The sequence below is a fragment of the Herpailurus yagouaroundi genome, unplaced genomic scaffold (assembly GCF_014898765.1).
Source record: "Herpailurus yagouaroundi ecotype Mexico unplaced genomic scaffold, PumYag 141, whole genome shotgun sequence".
Lineage (NCBI taxonomy): Eukaryota > Metazoa > Chordata > Mammalia > Carnivora > Felidae > Herpailurus > Herpailurus yagouaroundi.
The window spans coordinates 71,484,113-71,497,349 of NW_024412396.1; the positions used below are offsets into that span (position 1 = coordinate 71,484,113).

The 13,237-nt window shown below is 48.9% G+C and overlaps 1 protein-coding gene across 4 annotated transcripts in view; it reads left to right on the top strand.

Annotated features, from left to right (window-relative positions):
- Positions 1-13,237, top strand: part of EML1 (EMAP like 1) — a 191,760-nt gene that overhangs the window by 137,200 nt on the left and 41,323 nt on the right. For all 4 annotated transcript variants that reach the window (XM_040478209.1, XM_040478210.1, XM_040478207.1 and 1 more), the window contains one exon: positions 3,718-3,852. In XM_040478209.1, coding sequence (XP_040334143.1) covers positions 3,718-3,852 — 135 coding nt within the window. The remainder of the gene's footprint in view (positions 1-3,717; positions 3,853-13,237) is intronic.

A 13,237-nucleotide genomic window follows, 5' to 3' on the forward strand; every position in this document is an offset into this window, starting at 1 on the left:
TCCTTCTGGCTGCCCTTGATCCTGCGAATGTCTGGTCTTCCAGCTTTATTTTCTGTCCTTCTCTTTGAGTCCTGGTAAATCCTCTTTAATTCGTAAGAGCCCTTGGCTCTCAAAAGGAAATATCTTGGTTCCCCCCCCCCCCAAATGTATACAACAATAGTAGATTTTTTAAAAGCTTAGCATTTTAATGCAAATGTGGGCATGAGAGATATCTGGGTAGAGCTGGGATGAATTGTATCCAAGTCTGTGTATGCAGATGGAAGTGTTTTCCGTGTCGATGGGCGGTGTGCGTTCCGTTGTTGATCGAAGCTTACCAAAATATTTTTCCACGCTTTGGTTCCCGCGCTCGGTTTAGTCCACTGTGTCTCTGGGCCTCTTACGCATAGATTGAACAGGTGTGTGTCTTCCAAAGGCACGCAGACAGCACAGCTGGACACACAGGTGAGGGTACTTAGATTTGTTTTCACCGCCCAGAGCGCCGGGTCCCTTTAGCGTGCAGCGTTCAGGTTCGCAGTGTCTCCCGTTGGTTGAGCCTCAAACCACGCATCCGTATTAATCGTTGACATTTGTTGGAGTTTTAGACGTTCAGCAGGCCCTCCCACCCATGTCCTTGGGTGTTTCGTGAACTGTCGCCCTTCTTCAGCAGGAAGCCCAGCAGAGAGAACAGGGTGGGGGCGGGGGTGGGGGGAGTACCCTCACGAAGTTCTTCGCGTGTGTGGCCTGTCCCTGCCACCGCTGTTTCCACGTCTCCATCACTGGTGTCCCGTTAGCTCTTCCAGCGACCCAGCTCAGCGTCATCAGAAAACCGGTTAATGTTTGCCACCGTTGATTAATAGTCATGTTTTCTCAGCTCCTTAAGGGTGTTTGATACAAGTCTTTAAGTGGCCGTGAACTTGCCATGAACTCCCCCAGGGACACCACGCGGGTGACGCTCTGGGCCGGTCACCTGCTGCTGGTGCCTTCCGGGGGCCCTCCAGGGGCCAGGCAGCGTGCCTGCGAGCCCCTCGCCAGATGCCAGGCAGAGAAAGATCCCGCGGCGTTAAAGCAGCTTGCTGTGTGTCGTCGCTGGCAGAAATTGAACTTCGAGCGCAAGGGTTTCTGTAATGTTTAGACCTCGGTCCCAAATTTCAGAAATGTCGTGCTCTCCTAAGATCTGTAATTTCCTGGTCCCCCAATTGAGCCTTCTAAAAATGCACGTGCTGACCCCGAGGCATGCCCATTTGGATCCGGCCGTAAGATTCAAATCCGGCTGCGAATCCCAAGCTTCCTCAGTCACCAAGAAGGCTGTGCAGACAGCATATCACATCCCCACAATTATGGTCACCTTATTTATGTTTGCTCACCCAGAGAGCGAGATGGCTTTTCAAATCCGACACACCGTGAGGTTTTAAAAAAACATGCTAAGAGATTCTTTGCTGAGCCATCGGCAGTTCCCACAGGGAAAGGACTGGAGCTGGCCTGAAGGAAGGGGACAAGGACAGAGGAAGAAGAGAGACCGGGGGCACGGCTGTGCTGTGTCATCAGGAGAAAGGGTTCCTCCCAGGAGCCTGGCCTTGGCCTCACGTCCTTGGCACCTGTGTCCCAAAGTGTGGCCTGGTCTGCCCCCTCCCTGGGGCTGAGCTCTCACAGCCACCTGGCATTTCTGTCACGTCCCCGTCTCCTCCTGCGGCCCCAGCGCCACCTGTGCCTCGCATCCTCCCACCTTCGGCCCCTCTCTCTGGCCTTCTTTCCTTTCTCTGCTGCCTGGCTCCCACTCCCCACTCCCTGGGCAGGCCCCTCCCCACAGCCCCTGCCCGGGACCCGCACCGCCAGCCAGCCCTCTCCTTCTTTCTTACTGGGCCGGTGCTAAGTTAGAGCCCTTCATGTCTCTTCCTGTGACAGGCTCAAATGTGATACTCCGTTCATTTATTCTTTTTTTTTTTTCATCTTTTTCACGTAATAAGTATCTAGCTTCTTTACTAGGCTCTTGAAGCATGTAAGAATGATCAAGGAGATGGGATCCCAAGGAATGTATGGCCTAGTGATGAGGATAAAAACTTTACAGGGAGGCCTGTAATACATGTATGTGCTCCAGGAACAGCACGACTTACCCTTCATGTCCACGAACTACCTGTGCACAGGCCACCCTTTCGTGTCCACGAGCTACCTGTGCACGGGCCATCCTTCTTCCTAGAACAGGCTCTTCCCTACTGTGGAATTATAACATGTTCAAGCCATTTGTTTGATCTCCCCCAGAAATCTGCAGGATTCAGGAGATCTTCACAGCTGTCGTACCCCAGACCCTCAACCAGTCTAGCCCTCCCCCACCACAACCGGCTATACTTACGTGGGTACTACCTGCAAACAAAGGCATCATACGTGGAGTGGAATGTTTCTGTCACTGCCGGTGGCACTGTGTTTGCATTTGTCTTTAGACCAGAGTTCTTCAGCACCAGCACTACCGACTTTGGGGGCCGGATCGTTCTTTGTATCAGAATGTCCTGGGCATTGCAGGTGTTAGTAGCATCCCTGGCCTCTACCCACTGGATGCCAGCAGGAGCCCTCTCCCCCCACTCGTGACAACCAAAAGTGTCTCCAGACATTGCCCAATGTCCTCTGGGGGTGAAGTCACCCCTGGCTGAGCACCACTGGTTTAGACTGAAGCCTGCTCAAGGGCGGGATACTTCCCATGAAGCTGCTGGAGCGCTCACAAGGTTGTTGGGATGTTTCCTTTCTTTTTTTTTTTTTAATTTTTTTTTTCCAACGTTTTTTATTTATTTTTGGGACAGAGAGAGACAGAGCATGAACGGGGGAGGGGCAGAGAGAGAGGGAGACACAGAATCGGAAACAGGCTCCAGGCTCTGAGCCATCAGCCCAGAGCCTGACGCGGGGCTCGAACTCACAGACCGCGAGATCGTGACCTGGCTGAAGTCGGACGCTTAACCGACTGCGCCACCCAGTCACCCCGGGATGTTTCCTTTCAGTTTCTGCCATGACTTTGCTGTCTTTTAAAAAAAATTTTTTTTTAATGTTTATTTATTTTTTTGAGAGAGACAGACAGAGTGCAAGCCAGGGAGGGGCAGAGAGAGGAGGAGACACAGAATCCGAAGCAGACTCCAGGCTCTGAGCGGTCAGCACAGAGCCCAACATGGGGCTCGAACTCATGAACTGTGAAATCATGACCTGAGCCAAAGTTGGACGCTCAACCGACTGAGCCTCCCAGGCGCCCCTGCTATGACTTTGACCCGGACTAATGACCACAGTTCCAAAGGCAGTGAGCAGAGACATTGATCCCAACTGCCATTCTGCAGAGAATAACATCCATCCATACACACACACACACACACACACACACACACACACACACACTCTCTTACACATATTGTATAGTTAGGGCTTTAGAATCAATCCCTTTAAAAAAAATTTTTTTTAACGTTTATTTATTTTTGAGACAGAGACAGAACATGAACGGGGGAGGGGCAGAGAGAGAGGGAGACACAGAATCGGAAGCAGGCTCCAGGCTCTGAGCCATCAGCCCAGAGCCCGACGCGGGGCTCGAACTCACGGACCGGGAGATCGTGACCTGAGCTGAAGTCGGACTCTTAACCGACTGAGCCACCCAGGCGCCCCCCTTTTCAAATATCCATATAGAAATATGATCTACGTGTATATGTTTGCCCTCGGCAATAAAATAAAATCACTGTTAAGAATCTCATTGTCATTTCTGTGTTGCCTCAGTACCATCAAGAGGACCAGCTCCTCCGAGCGAGTGTCTCCTGGCGGTCGAAGGGAAAGCTGCGGAGATTCCAAAGGAAACCGAACCCGCACGGGATCTACAAGCAGTACTTCCAGCGGCAAAAAGAACAGTGAAAGGTAAGGGCATCTTCTCTGCTGGTCCCACCGTTCAGAGGTTTCGTTACCTCTTTTCCCCCAGCGATGAATCAGGAGAGCGCCCAGTGTGTACGCGCTCCCGCCCGCGGACTTCTCCTGAGCGCGGCGGGCGCCACTCAAGCCCCCATTTGAGGCGGCTGCTCATCACCCTTCACACCGCTCGTTGTCCAGGTGGAACACCTTAACTGGACGTCCCAGCACCCTCGTGCAGGCCGAAGTGGCTCCTGAGAATTTGCTCGGCCCCAAGTCCGTGGAATTGGGGAAGCCATTCTGAATTTCCCTACGGAACACTTCACACTTCTAGTACCTTCTGCTGTCATTCAGAAATTAATTTCAGTGGGTTGTTGAAGTGCGTCGACAGTATTTTCTAAGGTAGACCGACTGGGTGAAAAGCTGGAGTTTTAGGATTTGTTAGAAGCCATCTTGAATATCGAGCTAACACCAGAAATGGGACTCATTTCCTTGCGGTTTCCTGAAATACGCATGCTTATAATTGGGCATTTCCCTTTGAGGTTAATTTATAACGGATTACGACCAACACCTCTACGACTAACAGTAACCTTTTATTAGTGAAAGCTCCTTGTTGGCATTTTCAGAGCCTGTTTTATGTTTACGAACGTGCGTGTTTGTGAGATCGTTTCTCTGTGTAGATACCTGCCTTTTTAAACCTTGTGCTTCCATTCTGTGCCTTCATTCTCTCTGTTGAGCAAAGCTGAGGAATGAGTCTCAGCTTCACAGGCTAAACGTGCCCCCCCCCCGCCCCAAATGTTTATGTAAGGAGAAGGCTTAGTCATAAAGCAGTGGACTCCAACCCACAGGCTGTGAAAATTCCAAGTTTGTAAATCTATTCTAATTCAGTCCCGTAAGGAGGCCTGAATTGTTTTTCAGTTTTATCCCTAAAAGATAGCTTCTATAGGAAGGGTGCAGGCAATGCTAACATCAGCAGGTTAGGGCCACAGTTCACTAACAGTCCCGGAGACCACTGATGTAGGGTTCTGCCTTCTAATTTAGGCTATTAGTACTTCTTATCAGAAGATTATGCTAATGAGGTGATAATACCTTTGAAATAAGGCCAAGTGGTTACTATGACAGTAGAGTATAAATGGGTCATGCCGTGTGGCCTTCAGGCTTCTTGAATGTAGGGTAAGCTTGGAAGTTGACCTGAAGTGTCTAGATCTGGGCAGTTCTTAAAACCTTGGCTCCTTCTGTGCACATCTGATTTTTGTTAAGAATTTCCGAAAAAGAATCCGCATTGTGCAAACACCAGATCTGTTTTATCTCTTAAATCCTATGGCTTTGATAAATGTTCTGGGTAAATATTTCCATAAAAGATATTTGCAAAGGGGTTGTGTGTGTGTGTGTGTGTGTGTGTGTGTGTGTTTTGTTTTGTTTTGTTTTGTTTTTAATGCCACAGCAGGAGACTTCGACTTACAAATGAGGGTCCAGGAAAATCCACCAATCATTTTCTAAAAATAATTCAAGCAACTAAACATGTCCATTTAAAAATAAGCCCCGTGCCTCACTAAGACCCAGGAGTAGTTGAGGCCCACGTAGCCCCGAGCTGGTTGAGTTGCTCCCACACACCTGAGGAGTTTCAGAAAGAAAGTTCTTGCCTTCTCTTAGGGAATTGCTCGTCCTGGCAGATACCTTCAGGGGCCCGTAGAAATATTAGCGCAATAACTCAGACAGAAAGAAACAGCTAAGAAGCAATAGCAGTGAAGGTCAAGTTGGTGACTCAGTCTCTGCCTGACCCTCTCCTTCCTTCTTCTTCTCCCTTCCCGCCTGAGCAGCCCCACCCTTGAGCTGCCTCAACCCGGCATCAAAGCAGAGGTCGCGTCTCGTTGACCGATGCCTGGACTCTGGGACTTAAAGCGTGCAGAGAAAGGTATAGAAAGGTGGCCCTCACATAACCCCCTTCGAAACACCGTGGTACTCAGTGGTCGAAGATAGTAAGATCTCTGGCTCGTTGCTCTGATATTGGTCTGTGGTTCCCAGATGCTGGCTTACATTTCCAGAGCTCATCTTCTTTGGCTACCGGGGGCAGCAAGACAAGGTGGAAAGGGCACGGGATCTCTGGAGTAAGAGAAAGGTCTGGGTTCGTCGACCAGTTCTGCCGCGTGACGCCTTCGAGCCTCCGCTTTTGCCGAGGTACCTTAGGGATTAGTACATCCCTAATTGCCTCCCATCTTATCAATGAACTGACTGGTGGGAAAGCACTCAGCACGAGGCTTGGCACTCAGTCACGGGCCTCGTGTCGTGGCAGCTGTTACAAAGTGAGACCTGCGCCAGGCAGAGGAAAACCATTTATGAGGCTTTCCAAAATGCTGAGCTTTTATTCCCTGGCTCGTAAGATAAGGGCTCGTAAGAGAAAGCGATTCATCTTTTCTCTGGTCTGACACGCGTTGCATGGTGTTCACGCGAGCGATGCGGTCCTGCGAGCACAACCCGGATTCTGGCAAGATCTAGAAGCGCTGCGGGGGGGGGGGAGCGCTAAGTATCACACGGCTTCGCAGTTGTCCACGTGGCATCAGGATGAGCCAGGCGGGCTCGCCAGGATGCTAGCGAGGGAGAGGCAGAGCGGGGGGGGCGGCTTCGGTTGGGTCCTGTTTGTGGAAGGAGGACGTCCCGCACGCACGACGGTGCCGTGACTTGTGTGAAACAGACTGGCTCCAGATCTCCCATTACCGCACGCCATATGCAGCACTGTCTTCAGAGCATGTGGCACTTGCGCGAAAATTAGAAAAAGCCTCCTCTGACTCAAGGAAAACAGTTCCACCTCGGCATACAGATTTCTCAGTAACAAGCACAGCAACCGTAAGCTCCTCCGTGCATATCACACGAATCTTAATGTTGAACATAAAACGATAGTGGTTTTGAGATCTTCGGCATTCACCTCTTCTAAAATAGACTAATGTACTTAAAAATATCTATGAAAATAGAAACTGTGTTCTTTTGTGAGTTGCAGTCCTCTTGTGCCGGCTTCTCATCTTCTTTGGAAATGGTCGCTGGATTTGACAGTCATTCTTGTGACGTTGGGGACTTTTGTCTTCGAATATTTAACGTTTTATTATTTTTTTAATTTTTTTACATGTTTATTCATTTCTGAGAGACAGAGTGTGAGCGGGGGAGGGGCAGAGAGAGAGGGAGACGCAGAATCGGAAGCAGGCTCCGGGCTCCGAGCTGTCGGCACAGAGCCTGACACGGGGCTCGAACCCACAAACTGTGAGATCATGACCTGAGCTGAAGTCAGACACTCAACCGACTAAGCCACCCAGACACCCCAGAATGTTTGATGTTTTAGAATACTTTGCTTGTATCAAAACACAAAATTTTTTTAATGTTTATTTATTTTTGAGAGACAGAGCACAAGCAGGGGAGGGGCAGAGAGAAAGGGAGACACAGGATCTGAAGCAGGCTCCGGGCTCCGAGCTGTCAGCACAAAGCCTTATGTGGGGCTCAGACTCACGTACCACGAGATCATAACCTGAACCAAGTTGGACGTTAAACTGACCGAGCCACCCAGGTGCCCCTGAAACCACAAATTTTTAACAGCACTTAATCTGTGTGCTGGCAAACTTCTATAAGAACAAAAGCAACATATGGCAATGTGATATTTATTTCATGTATTGTTAATGATAAATATTAACAATTATATAGTGATTTTGTGTCATAGTGAAGTACTTACTAAATTTAAATAGGAAATCAACAGTAACATTCTCATGAATGACCTGTGCTATCTAATGTAACCAGTGTACTAAGGCAATAGGGAATTTTTTTTATTAAAAAAAAGCATTTTGTATCAGAGAAACAGCTACTACTTAGAATGCAATTTATGTTGGATGTTGCCAGACTGATTAAGTGTTTCAGTTAGAAAACTGCCCCCCCCCTTTGTAATTCTGACTGGACTGACATATATCAGCTTTGTAAATAAGACACTTCGTTTCCAGCAAAAAGTTGTCGTAAAGGAGTTATTTTGTTAGAACAGGAAATGTGTCAGCCATCTGCTGGAAACCTCATCAGAACACACATTTAAACCCTGCATTTTAGGGGCGCCTGGGTGGCGCAGTCGGTTAAGCATCCGACTTCAGCCAGGTCACGATCTCGCGGTCCGTGGGTTCGAGCCCCGCGTCGGGCTCTGGGCTGATGGCTCAGAGCCTGGAGCCTGTTTCCGATTCTGTGTCTCCCTCTCTCTCTGCCCCTCCCCCGTTCATGCTCTGTCTCTCTCTGTCCCAAAAATAAACAAACGTTGAAAAAAAAAATTTTTTTTAAATAAAAATAAGAAAAAATAAACCCTGCATTTTAGAGTCAACAAATGTGGGGGGGTGGGAGGGGAATGCTTCAAAATAACAAAGATGTGAAAGTATCCCCTTAGATGCTCTTTTGTATTGAACAACCTCAACATCTGTGCCAGCCATTTTATAGGGTCCAGAACCCTGAGCTGGAGACTCTGAGCTCTGTCCGTCCCAAAGCTGTAACATTCCACGAAATAGTCTTTTCAGTGACACCTTGAGGTCCTCAAGGCTCAGATTTGTTCTTTTATTTCACCATCACTGATAGTGCAATCTGGAGCTTAATCCTCAGCCTGGGTTTCTGGCCCCCCATGTCCTGGCTCCCCAGCCTCTCTTGTGCCCTGATAGTCATGGCTAATACCAGCTCTCGCTTGTCCCCAGCAAGATTTTTTTTTTCTTTGAGATAATTTACTTATTACACAAGTAGCACGTGTCTTAGGAAATCCAGATGTCCAAAAACGAAGTGAAAATCTCACTACTTAGAGACCTCAGCGCTAACGTTTTATTCCATTTCCATCTAGACTTTACTTCCAGGGTACTGTGTATCTGGCGTATCATTTAAATACATTTGTCGCCTTCTTTTTCATTGGCTTCGTAGCCATGTTTTTGTGGCAGTAAATATACTCTGACAGTGTAACTTCAGAGGCGGAGCAGTATTTAGCTAGGCAAATATACTTTAGTTGGACATCAGGTGCCAACAAGGTTTTTCTGATCTAGTCAGTCCAGCCCGACATCTAGAACAAATGCCCAGATGTTTGCAAGAACGCTTAGCACGGAGCTTGCCTGCTGTTGGCACTCCATCCACGGTGGCCGTGATGATTACCTTCTACCCCAAGTGTTGGAGCTAATGTCGGTGTGCCTGCTCGTCCTGGCAGTGCCCCTCTTCTTTGGAATGTTCTGGAATTCCCCAACTCCCGTTCCCACCCTCACCCTGACCTGAAAAGGGAGGCAGGAATCAGAAATCTTGAACAATTTTGTATCACCTTACCCCTTCCCTCCCACAGCACTGCCTAAGTTATTGAGCACGTACGGTGCACAGAACACAGCGTAAGGCAAAGTGGGACGTGGAAAGGCCCGGCACACACACAGACCCATTCCCTCCACAAACGTCAACGACACATTCAAGTGAAAAGGGCCAGTTTCCTTAGTTTCCAAAGGACTCAACACAAACAGAAAAAACACAATCAGCTCACTAGAAAAACGGGCAGAGGATTTGAACAGGCAGTTTGCTGAGAAGGAAGTACAAATAGCCAACTGACTAAAGAAAAGATAATCAGACCCACTCTTAATTAAAGAAATGCAGGGGCGCCTGGGTGGCGCAGTCGGTTAAGCGTCCGACTTCAGCCAGGTCACGATCTCGCGGTCCGTGAGTTCGAGCCCCGCGTCGGGCTCTGGGCTGATGGCTCGGAACCTGGAGCCTGTTTCCGATTCTGTGTCTCCCTCTCTCTCTGCCCCTCCCCCGTTCATGCTCTGTCTCTCTCTGTCCCAAAAATAAATAAACGTTGAAAAAAAAAATTAAAAAAAAAAAAAAAAAGAAATGCAAATCTCAGTAAGAAGATAGTATATGGAGAAAAAGCTTTATTGTATTATAAAATAAAACACAGATACGAAAAGAAAAAAAAAAGGAAAGAAAGAACACCCTACACAAGCAAATGCAGAGCTTAATCAATTACACCTTCTAGCACTTATTAAGTGGAGGGTTGTTCCTTCTCCTGAGTGACATGTGTATGTGTCTGGAGATTTGGTGGCGGTGGATGGTTGGATATATTTGGAGGAACTCTAGCTGATCCTTCAGGACCCAGCTCAGGACACCCCTTTCTCTGGGAAGCTTGGCCTGGCCCTTGGGTCTGAGTCCGCTGCCTTTCAGATTGCTTTGCACCTGCTGGTTATCTTTAACTATACCTGTAACTCCCTCCCCACTCGCCCCATGCCCATACATACCCCTTGCCCTCCCTTAAGCTTCGGGAAGGCAGAAGCTGTTGTTTATTATTCTTTGTATCCCTAACTCTTTGCACAGGGCCTGGCACACAGTAACTGCTCAGTAAATGTTTCTGGAGTGAATGAGAGAATATATAATTTAAAACAAAACAAAACAAAACAAAAAACATAGTCATTTAAGAACTATGTAAACAGCACCACCTATTGGTAGATGATTTTAACACCACCCTTCAGATTCTGAAACATTTTGCCCTGGAAATTAGGTGTCTTAAGTTAAGCATCTTCGCTTTACTGAAAGGGTTGTTCACTCCCCGAGCCATGGGGTCATTTATCTTTTAACACATGTTAAAATAATAAGTGCTCATATTCTTTATATTTTAGTTTTGAGGCTGGTAGGCAGGGGGCCTGGAGGTTACATGTAGGTTCTCGTCAGCAATGTTGGGAGCAAGAGGGGAGTGATAGAAGTGAAAACCGCGTATTGGGCCCTCTGTTACATGCGCAGTTTGATCTTACCAACACCCTGGACCTTACAGTGGTTTTAGTCCCATTTTGTAGGTGAAAGAAACTAAGACGTGGAGGTAGAGCGACTTACCCAATCCGAACGCAGACCCAGCCGACTTCAAAATCTGGGCAGGTTCTGCCACACTGAGCTGGAGGTGTTGGCTGGAAATGTCTATGAAGCAGTCTTTGTCCCCAAGTAGGGTCTCCAGTGACTTCCAAACTCTTTGAGATGTTTCCTCCATGACCCCAATTCTAGTAGAAAGCTGCTTAAGGGCATTTATGTAGAGAATCATTACTTACATAGTAAAGTATTTTGGTTGCCAGCGGGAATATTATTTCATCAAGTGAGATCGTTTCAAAAGGAGTCCTGGTACGTATGTCAAGAGCTACGGTTTTTATAGGTGAACAAATGTCAGGGAGATCACATGTTTCACTTTGGAATGGTGTCCTTTCTGATCGAGCCTCGTAAATCATTTTCGAAGGCAAGTATCTCTGCTCGAACAGCATTGACCCCTGTTGGCTGTGCTCTAATCCTGGTCACCCAGGGGTCCCTGTTACACGCGTCCCCCATGTGTGACATCCACAGCGTGCAGGACCTGGGCTCCTGAGCCCCCTTTCAGGCACGTGGGGTAAATTAGGTAACAGGTGGGGAGGTGCGGAAGTTCCGAGTGCAGATCCCACTACAGAGGCGGGCACAGCGCAGGGAGTGCCGTTAAATCGGAGTCTGAACCCCTGCCCGACTCCCCTCCTCATACACACCCAGCCTGCCGTGTGGCAAGGTGAGTGTTAGCAGATGAAAAGAAAAACAGCCACTAGGAGACCACCCTGCGCCCAGAGTCCCCGGTGAACGTTATCGGGGAGTTAATAACATGCGATGTAGACTCAGGTGGTCGTAGCCGCTGCATGGTTGTGAGCTCACGGCTCAGGGTGGGGGCTTTTCCTCAGCTCAACTGTTTGATTTTCTCTTGCTGCCCCCAGATCCAGCCGCCGGTCTGGCACAGGCTCCCGGCTGCCTCGCATCCTCCGTGAGTCCCCAGGTACCGCTTCCTTATGCGAACCCTTGAGATGGTCTCCCGAGCCAACCAGCTCAAGAAAACACACAGCCAGAGTCTTTCCACAAGTCATCCTGCCAAAACAGAGCAGTAAAAACCATACCCGACCGTGACACTGTTCACTCGGGAGGTATTGGCCACTGCCAAGGGCAGATTAGCCAAGAGATGAGGGTCTGCTCACCAGAGGGGAAACCCTTCCTCTCTGCTGGGCTGATGTCTCTCGTGGGCTTCCGGGGGGAGGAGGGGGGGCATCTGTGTCAGCTCCCCACGGGGACAGGGATGCGTGAAGCCTCACGCCTCCCCCCACGGAACCACACCCTGGCTGTGCAGGGAGCGTTAACGTCACCCACTCACGTTTTTCCACTTAGCTCACGCTAAGGAACAGGTGATCAGAGACAAACTACGCGGCCCTGGGGCGCCGGTCTCCTCCCGTACCAAGTCAGCTTGCAGCCCGGGCCCGTTTTCAGCAGTGTCGGGTTCCCAGGGTCCCCTTTCAATCTCCTGGCAGTGAGTCCTGGAAAGGGCAGGTGTTCAGCGTGCGGCTCCGGTTGAGAGATTTTGAGCGGAGGCCGCAGCATCTTTAATCCTGCATCACGGCTGTCGTAACACCCTCTACGGGTTTGCCCCTCTGTTTGCCCCTACTGCTCCAGAGGTTTGTGCTTAAAAGGCTTGCACCCACGAGTGGAGCTCCTGTTTCCCTGGCACTGTGTTGCTGTTTAAGAAAGGTGGTGGTGCAGAGGCAGGAATAATGGATTCAAGAGTAAAGACAGTGTTTTTTTGCTTTAAAAATGTAGTTTTCTGGGGCACCTGGGTGGCTCAGTCGGCTGAGTGTCCGACTCTTGATTTTGGCTCAGGTCATGATCTCGTGGTTTATGAGTTCAAGCCCCACATCGGGCTCTGTGCTGACAGTGCAGAACCTGCTTGAGATTCTCTCTCTCCCTTTCCCTCTGCCTCTCTCTCTCTCTCTCTAAAAAATAAGTAAACATTTAAAAAAGAATATAAGAAAAATGTAGCCTTCTATAAAAGTGGGGGAAAAAATGTAGCTTTCTCAAAGAATGGAACACAGCAATAGCAATCTTTCTAAATACAATATGCCCAAAACGTGATGCGCAGTTCAGAGCACAAGGTGAGAACAGTGCCTTTCTCCATGACCCTCAGCTGTTCACACCCACACTGCCTTTTCTAGTGTTTTAATAGATAGATATTTTTTGTTTTAAGTTTTTATTTATTTTTGAGACAGAGAGAGACAGAGCATGAGCAGGGGAGGGGCAGAGAGAGGGGGAGACACAGAATCCGAAGGAGGCTCCAGGCTCCGAGCTGTCAGCACAGAGCCCGACGCAGGGCTTGAACCCACGAACCGTGAGATCACGACCTGAGCTGAAGGCGGACGCTTAACCGACGGAGCCACCCAGGGGCCCCTAATAGATATATCTTTGATTCTTCCTGTAATGTCACAAGCCTGGCCTCAGGAGTCCACAGGCCTCCCTGTGTCTGGAATTCGAACTGCCCTACGGATCGCTCTTTCTAAGAGGAACATAGTTCATAATTGTTCTTCTCAATCTCCAGGGAAGGTTCTGGATTGCTTGT